This window comes from Fragaria vesca, linkage group LG6 (genome assembly GCF_000184155.1).
Source record: "Fragaria vesca subsp. vesca linkage group LG6, FraVesHawaii_1.0, whole genome shotgun sequence".
Classification (NCBI taxonomy): domain Eukaryota; kingdom Viridiplantae; phylum Streptophyta; class Magnoliopsida; order Rosales; family Rosaceae; genus Fragaria; species Fragaria vesca.
Genome location: NC_020496.1, coordinates 5,908,450 through 5,917,941, shown reverse-complemented (window position 1 = coordinate 5,917,941; position 9,492 = coordinate 5,908,450). Strand labels below are relative to the sequence as shown.

General features: G+C 38.8%; 1 protein-coding gene across 1 annotated transcript; it reads left to right on the top strand.

Moving 5' to 3' along the window:
* Positions 1 to 3,277: 3,277 nt before the first annotated feature.
* On the top strand, positions 3,278 to 5,645 carry LOC101310244. The gene is made up of 2 exons (XM_004304994.1): positions 3,278 to 3,299; positions 3,939 to 5,645. Exon 2 carries the CDS (start codon positions 4,101 to 4,103, stop codon positions 5,643 to 5,645), a length of 1,545 nt encoding a protein of 514 aa, XP_004305042.1. The 5' UTR covers positions 3,278 to 3,299; positions 3,939 to 4,100.
* Positions 5,646 to 9,492: the final 3,847 nt, after the last annotated feature.

Here is a 9,492-nt window from a genome sequence, read left to right as displayed (position 1 = left end):
AATTTTTAAATTTGTCAACTTCTTAAGTATACTGCTCACACCACCGAACCACCAACTCCCCATCTTCACCCTCTCATCACCTCAAGACCACTCCACCATATCTCATCCTCACTTCACCTCTTATCACCATGCCAAGCCACCTCTCCTTAACACCTTATCAAATCACCTCATCCTCATTTCCATCACCTCAAGACTACTCCCCTTAAGAGTACTCTCCTCAAGACCATTTATATTTGAGATTTGGGTAAAGTGAGAATGTATAAATAAGCCTTGCCACAATTGCTCCATAGCAATTTGTGGCTTGTTCTTGTTACTTCTCATTCCTTTTCACCTTTACCTTTTTAATTTGATGTGTTTTGTTGTTGATTTGTTCATGGGTTGTGGAGAAAAGATTTATTTAAAAATTAACAAATCTCTAAATTTTTCAATACCGTTGGAGATGCTAGCCTAAGAAACAATTGCCCACGTCTGGGCATTCTTCAATTTGGGTTTGGTTCAATTATTAATTAAGCCAATAATCAATAAATCTCCACCTTGGCATAATTGATGCAAATCCTTTAAAGTAGAACTTATAGCAAACTATTGTTCAATTACCTGAAGTTTTAAATCAAAGTCTTGCGAGCTCCATTGTTTGTCAAGTTTTCGACAAACCTCGTCATGTACTGATTCAAGTTTATCTAGAGAGAGAAAAATAAATAAAAATCAAGCAATATCATCACTCATGAGGAAAATGTCTAATAGTCCCAACTCTTCCAAATTCTCGAAAGGGCTAAATGCGAAGGCAAATTTGTTGAAACACAATAGTCACAGTGGACCCATGAGGAGTATTTGGTGACAGTCATTGATCCGTAAAGCTGGTTGCTCCAGCCTGCATATGAATTCTAAAGTAGAAGGCACTAGTTCTTTAAGCCGCTCTGTAGCTTGTTCTCTTTCTTCCTCCGTATCTGGGCCACCATACTTCTTCAACATCCGCTCAGGAGAATACCGCTCTCGAACATGATGGATACCAAATGCACTAAACTAAATTCAAACCCAGGAAATGTCGTATTGAACTTGAAGGATTATAGATATGGTCTCGTTATGGTACGTACAGAGATGCCAATTAATATTATTTTGCAATCCACAAGAAAATGAATACCACACAGTCAAAATAAATAACACAGTCAGAAAGATGCACATACCATAATCAAAACAATGAAGAATAATCGGAGATATAGATCCACCAGAGTAGAAAAATAACAAGTTTTAGTAAGATTATATGTACCTTCAATACAAGTTTGTGCAAATAAGGACATGCCTTCATGAAAGCCCTTAATTGAATCAGACAGCAACTGTCACGTTCCTTCAATCCCAGTTCCAAATGATTGAGATTTACAAATGTAGGTAATACATATTTCTCATTGTTTAGCTGAAAACCAAACAAACTAAGAGATAAAGAGCCAACATAATCCAACAAAAGGAAATCAAAACACATGACTACTGATATAAAAACTTACCACAAATCCCCTCAGTCTGAAAACCTCTAGCTGATGATGAAAGTCACACTGTCCAAATGAAACTTGGCGGGAAGAAATGGAGACCTCAACAAGCTGCGGCACATTCCTAAGCAGCAATTTTATAGCATCTCCTATATAAAAAAAGGAAACAAGCTTTACATTACAAACCTTCATGCTCAATAGACCGGTATGTTTTTGGATGTGTAAGTATTAATTCAAGGCGATTGCGGGGCCAATAACTTTAAAACTAATTGAGACCAATAATTGAAACAACAGAAACTTCCTCATAGGCTAAGACAAGAAATCGTAACCCCAAAACAATTCAAACAAAAAACAGGAGAAACCAGTCGAATTTGGCGAGCCATAAATCTTGGGAGAAAAAGAAAAAATCACAGAAGGGATTGAAGAGAATAAAACTTTGATGTAGATAAAAGTGTGAGAGACGTTATATTACCTTAGATGAAAGATACTCATGCGATGATCCATATAGTCCTTGGAGAGGCTCAGAGGCAAGAAAACACAAAACCCTAGATTGAGAAATGGGAGGAAACAATGAAGGAAAATACAAAACCCTAGATTAAATGGGAGGAAACAGTGAAGGAAAATACAAAACCCTAGATTAATAAGATATCCTTTTATATTACCTCTTTACCCTTTTATATAGTAAAGAAATTCACCAAATTATAAACTTTCATAATTACCTTTAATGAGACAAACTGAAAAAAGTAAAAACAAATGTCATTATAATAAACAACAAAATAAATAAACAAAAAAAAGAAAACATAAAGATGATTGAGGAGAACTAAACCAAAAATAATCCCCCAAGTTTCTTTACACTTTACAGGTGATCGTGATCCCGTGCAAATGCACAAGTAAAAAGCTAGTGGACCAATAAACGCAAGTCATCCATGGCAAGTAGTGCAGTGGATGCATTAGGTCCCACCATGAAAACTTCATAATATGGAACCCCCACATCACAGGGTTCGAACGCTGGTGTTGCTCAATGTTATTATTGTATTATTAGAGGAGGGACTGCAATACCATGTTGGCTGGCAAGCCCCCAGTAGATTAGTTTTTGAACTTAGAAAGCTTTTGGGATAGGCCCGGACATGAGATTTTCAGGCCTGAGTCGAACTTTTAAAATTGGGCCCTCAAAGTATAATATTTATTAAATTTTATTTTCTCATTTTAAGAAACACACAAAAAATTTCATGAACTAAAGTTATAAACTCAAAATCTAATAACAAAAGACATTAGAAATCATATTAAAAATCTTATTTATGCAACAAATCTCTTACTTAGGCTGCTCATTTTTCTAAAATAGTAATTAATGATAGTAATAATGGGTAAGATTTTATATTCATTTTTCTCTTTTATAATCTAACACCACCCTAATTGGATTCTGTTAATTATTTTTTATTGTTTTTAACTAAACTAATGTAATCACACAAAGAGAAAAGAAAATTTTAGGCCCCTTAAGGTTATGGGCCCTGAGTTTATCGACTCTTAAGACTCTATTTAGGTACGGGTCTGTTTTGGGATACCGTGAAGTGCGAACAATTCGAAAGAAGAGTGCCAACAATTTAAAAGGAGGGTGCCAAAAAAAGTATGGACCAATAATATTAATTCGCCACATAATTTTCTTATTTCGCACACATTTCACTTTTTTCCTCCTGTAAAGTTATATTTTTGCACCCAAAAAAAAACTGTAGGAAGTGTAGAAGTAGAGTCCAGCAGAAAGAAGCAGAAGCCGACCGTCTCTTTCGAAATCACAAGAAGAAGGCGCGAACCACTCTTCTCTCGGTAATTTCATCAAACACCTTCTCTGCATTCTTCGATTTCCTTCTTTTCTTCTCACTAGATCATCTCTGCTGCATTTTGTTGATTTCTGCATTTGATATAGCACTCTGTGGTTTTGAATTTCCTGTTGATTTTTCGGTTGGGTTAGGGTTTGATTTTGTGCTGTGATTGATTCCCGAGGTAGACGAAGAGCGTTAGGCTTCGAATTTCGGTTTTTGGTGAGGAGATTTCATTTTCGGAGAGACATGCAAGGATTTGGGATTTGGGAGTAGTAGTTAGATCACCAATGGGTAATAGAGAGTTTCAGGGTTTCTTGGTTTGAAATGGGTTAGGGTTCAGTAGTATAGAATGATTTAGTACTAGGACTTGTTACTGTTTGTATTTAGTGAGTGCAGGATTGAAACTTTTGATCAAATGTTCATTTTATTACAATATTTGTGAAGAAAAATGTTGCAAATAGATTTTTACTTGTGCCGATTATCGAGTTGTTTTGTTGGTTTTGACATGCTATACAGTAAAAGCACATATATGAGTGTGTGTTTACATATACATCGTCTCTGATTCTTTATGATATATTGGCTGCAGAATTGAGTTTTCCAGGATTAGTACGATGTGCTTTAGGTTGGTACTTTCACTTTTCAGGACGTAATTCCTGTAGATCATTATGATGCTCGAGTACAGCAGTGGTCCACTTTGAGTTACTATATTTGGTGTGTTTCGTGCATTGGTGGATTTGATTGTTCTCTGTGGTGGACTGGCGGTGTATACCTAAAGAACCTAGGAAATTTTGGTTCTAAATCACTCATGGATTGCAATAAAGAGGATGCAATCAAGGCAATGCAACTTGCCGAAAGAAAGATGCAGGGTAATGATTTTACAGGGGCAAGGAAGATGGCACAGAAGGCTCAAAGACTCTTCCCAGGGCTTGGGAATATTACTCAATTACTTGCAGTATGTGACGTTCACTGCTCCGCAGAAAATAAGCTAGGTGGCTGTGAAATGGACTGGTATGGGATTCTGCAGGTTCAAAGATTTTCTACCGAGGCAATCATCAATGAAAAATTCAAAAAACTCATGCCGTTACTTCATCCTGATACCAACAAGTTTGCTGGTGCAGAGGCTGCTTTTAATTTGATCAAGGAAGCAAATGCAGTGCTGGCCGACCCAGGAAAACAGTCTGTTTATGACACGAAGTGTAGATATCTTCTAGGAACTGGTGTAATGCAATCATCAGCTCATCAGTTTGGTGAAAACTTATTTCTCAGGAAACACTGTGATGCCGCACGAAATGCTCAGAATATCCCTCAGTCACAGTATGCTAGCATGAATGCGCATCAAAAGGGGCAAGCAGACACATTCAGCAGTTGTTGCCCCTTCTGCAACACAGTGTTTGTTTGCGCTAAAGACTCTTCAGGTCGAGTGTCACAATGTCAGAGATGCCGCAAATTTTTCATTGCGTCTTTGGTGGAGCTTCCAAGCAAGAAAACGAAGAGGTCCGCGGATGCCAGTGGGCAGGTGGAAGAAGGGGAAGGAAAAGAGGACAAACAAGTGGAGGGGGTTAACGCCTCAAAAAAGAAGAAACACAAGCGGACCAAGACCACTGAGCCTATTACTCACTCAGTGGATGGTCAGGACTCGACTCTCCCGGATGCTTCTCATGCTGTAGAGTTGTCATCTCAGCCCCGCTGCACCATCCAGCAACTTGCAGATGAGTTCAAGGTGGATGCCGGCTTGTTAAAGGAGGTTGCCAAGATCACCTGTAACTCCACGCAGTACGAGCAACTTGAGCTCAGTCCAGGATGCTCGCCTGCTGCCTTCAATCAAAGTATCTTTACTTCTCTGGTCCAACTGGCCCACAAAATTTATGTGGCCAAAGAGTTTGATGAGGAGGCCAAGCTGAAGGAGCAGCTCCAAATTGCCAAGGAGAAGGTTACCGAGCTGCAAAGCGAGGTAAAGTCTGTAAAGGCTAAGCTGGAGAAGGATAAATCGGCTTTGGAGATAGAGCGGGCGGGTAGAACTCAAGAGGTCACAGAGCTGAGGAAGAGCTTGGAGGTTGAGGGCGAAAAGGCTAAGGTGGAGCTGGAGGCCCTGCGTAAGCAGCTGGGTGATGCCCGAGCATTAGCGCAGCAAGAGAAGGAGAGGGCAGATAAGGCGGAAGCTGATCGTGCTACCTTAGAGAGCCCTGGCTGTTGCCGGAAGGCTGTTCAAGAGGCCATCCAGGAGTATAAAGAGAAGATAGATGCCGGGGAGAGGCCAACTGGGCCCATGACTGATTTGTTGGACGATTTCATCGACTATTCATGCGAAAAGGCATGTACCATTCTTGAGCTTGCAGGTTCGTTGATATGAAGAAGTTTGCTACAACTACTTGGTGGTGACAAAGGACCACGGAGGCTGCAAAACGACCAGGCTTTCAAAGAATCTGAGCCTGAGGCCGCAATCTTGATGAACTAAAGACTTACAGCAATGTCAACTTTAGTATATCTTGTTGAACTGTGCACAGGCAACATCGCTCAACCTAGGAAAGTACAGTTCCATGTTAAGCTCATGAGGTAACCAAACCCCCATGGAGAAGCAAATGGAATGTTTGGTGCATAAGAACATGAAATTTTACGATCAAACCAACTTTCAGAACATCTTGATGATGTTTTCTAAGTCAATGTATCCCAGGAAGTTCAGTTAGTCATTTAGTCTCATTTGCTTAGATCTGATTGTTGACACCATACTGCAGTAGCTTCAGTGTATTTCATGTAATGTATGTAAGCTGTTTATTTGTAATGTTGGCATTAGACCGACCTATGTGTTCCTTTCAGGTTGTGTACATGGAATTCTGGTAGACCTTAGTGCCTGTTATCTATTCTTGTCATCAGAACTTCTGGGTTTTGGAGTTTGGAGGCTAAAACTTACCCTATGCAGGCTATGCTAATAATCTAGTTGCAACCCTTCTGCATGCACAGACTTCAAACGCTCTGAGTTTTGTTATTCTTTAATTAAAAAGAAAAAAAGACTCACCTTTGACATGTTCTTTATTTTCAGTGAGAGTTCTCTCATGAGTCTCATCTTTCTCCGGTCTAACCAGGATGTCTTGTCCTTGATTGAATCTCTACTTTTATTGTTTCATTTGAAGAAACCGCTCTCATTTCATCATGAGAGAGAGACCATTATAAGCGACCAAGACCACTATAGTGAGAAATTCATAGCCAATTTCAATTAGAGATTCTTACATCGCAATATAAAGTGACAGAAATGCGAGTTACAATTAGAGTTTGTAATAGTTTGTTACACACCATCTTATGACAAGAACATAAACATAACTGATAACTATATATTTCATTAAGTTGTCACCAAATTATCTCCCTTAATAGTTAATGTCACCGAATTATCTCTCTTAATAGTTAACGTCACCAACATTTGTAGATTTTATCCGAACTGACTAGCATAAAACGAAAATCGGTCTTTTCTTTACGTTGACTAGCATTTACTATCACATTTTTCTGTGTCGATATTTTACATGTAACTATTCTATGATTCCGGACTATCACGCGGTTGAAATAATAAGTAATAAACACACTCCATATGGACCAATGACATTAACTCGCATCACCACGTGTATCATAACATTTTTTTTATTTTTCCTCCTTTTTTTTTTTCCTTCTTAAAAAGTTATCTTTTACACCCAAAAAGAATTCCATAGGGGGCGGTAGAAGTGTAGAAATAGACAGTCCAGCAGAAAGAAGCTGAAGCGCTCCTTCTCTTTCGAAAACACGAGAAGAAGGCGCGAACCACTCTCTCTCGGTAATTTCATCGAACACCTTCTCTGCATTTTCGATTTCCTTCTTGTTTTTCTTCTCTGTTTAATTCTCACTTGATTTTTCTCCCGCATTTTGTTGATTTCTGAATTCTACATACTACTCTGCGGTTCACCTCGTTTTGAATTTCCATGTTGAATTTTGCGGTTTCGTTTAGGGTTTGATTTGTGTGGTGTGATTGAAGAAGAGAGTTAGGGCCGAGTTTAGTTGATTATTGAGGAAGGTTTTCGGTTTTTCGGGTTGTGTGTGTTTTGGTTAATTGAGGAAATTCAAGCTGGAAATTCACTTTCAAGTTGGACTTGTTTTGAAGTATGATGAAATTCATGTGTATTTTTTAGGAGATTTCATAGTAGAGTAAGAGATTTGTTACTATCCTTTAGTTCTTCAACTAAATTTTGAGACTTTGGTATTGGTTTACATTGGACCGCAGACTTTGGTATAATGCCAGAGCACTTGATATTGGTTACTCATTGGGGTTGTCTGGTTCTTTGTTTCTTTTCTACCTCTAACGAGTACAAATCTTTCATAACGTTTTGCTGTTGGATTTTCTCTATGTTCTTAGTCAGTACATGATCAATTATAGAGAAGAGACACATTGTCTGCACAAGTACACTCTATTTTTTAGTTTTTACTTATAATAAGTTGCTTGATGTCAGATTGGATCCTTTTGGATAAGTTTATTGTTTTATTCATCTCGATGGGTCTTATTGATCTTATGTTCATCTTGGGAAGAACTACCTTCGTTTTAGGTAGAATGTGGGCAACCGGGCATTATGTGTCTGTGTGTGTTGTGTACACATTTAGTGTAATGTTTCTGATTCTTCTGAATATGGACTCGCGCTGCAGCTTTTGAGACCTTGAGCTTAGCTTCTGTGGTGTCGGGTAGTACTTTGATGTGAATGGTGATATTCTGGATCTTTTGTTTGGGAAAATAAACTATATATTTCTCATTGTTTTAGAGGACATCTTTGAAGGATTGATTTTAATACTCACTGATTTGAAGAGAATAGGTTGTTTGTTAGCTAGATAAATACACAGCTGTGGGAGAAATTTGACTTGCTTCTTTTTCATTTGTTCAAAGTGAAGCTTTCGGATTACTCAGAAGTGAGGACTGGCAGGATTGATTTGTTATTGGGTCTGTTGTATATCAACTGCTATTCCTGTATAAAGGTTTAGAGCTAATCATCCATGGACTGCAACAAAGAGGAGGCAATCAGGGCAATGCAGCTGTCACAAGAAAAGATGCAGATTAATGATTTTGCAGGAGCAAGGAAGATGGCACTAACAGCTCAATACCTCTTCCCTGAGCTTAAAAACATTTCTCAGTTACTAACTGCCTGTGAGGTTCACTGTTCAGCAGAAAACAAGATAGCTGGACTTGAAATGGACTGGTATGGGGTTCTTCAGATTCAACAGTTTGATAATGATGAAAGCATAAAGAAACAATTCAAAAAACTTGCACTATTACTTCATCCTGATAAGAATAAATTTCCTGGTGCTGAAGCTGCTTTTAAGCTGATTGTGGAAGCAAACAGGGTGCTGGCGGACCAAGTAACTCGTGCTAAGTATGACAAGAAGTATAGAAAAGCTTTAGCAAAAGCTAGTGAAATTGGAAGCTCTTCTGTACCCAAATATTACAAAGGAAAGGAAACCTCGAATCCAGAGTCAAAGGCAGGAATTGTTGCTGATGCTGGGCCTTCTAACACTGTAAAGAAAGATATTGAGCATGGAGATGGAGTGGGGAAGCAAGGTATTGATTCTTCTATGTCTGGTCCAAGGTCCAAAAGTCCAGGAACTTCCAGAAATATGAATAAAAAAAGAGAAGGGAGTTCAGGTTTTGAATCCATTCGAAGTAGCAAGGGAGGAAAGAGAAGGAGAGCTGATTCTGAACCGAATGGATGTGACTATCTTAGGAAATCTTCGAGGAGCAAGCAGAATCTTTCATCCGGTGAAAAGCTAAATAGTAATGGCTGTGTGCTGAATCCTCCAAAAAGTTCATTTAGTGCTTCCGAAAAGAAAATGAAAAATGCAGCTATGAAGTGTGGGATACGGAAAAATGATAGGTCAACTGATTCTGGAGCCAATTCAGTTGTTACAAACGTTCCAAAGGTCATTGATGTCCCTGATTCTGAATTCAATAAGTTTATTCTTGAGGAGAACAGTTTTAGTGCTAATCAAACATGGGCGCTTTATGATGAAGTAGATGGCATGCCAAGGTTCTATGCTCATGTCAAGAAGGTGCACTCTCCAGGATTTAAGGTGAAAATCACCTGGCTCATTCCCAACCCAGTTAACAAAGGTGAGAGGGCTTGGGTTAAGGAAGACCTGCCAGTTGCTTGTGGTAAGTTCAAACTTGGGCTCACTGAAGACATTACAGACCCTCTTGC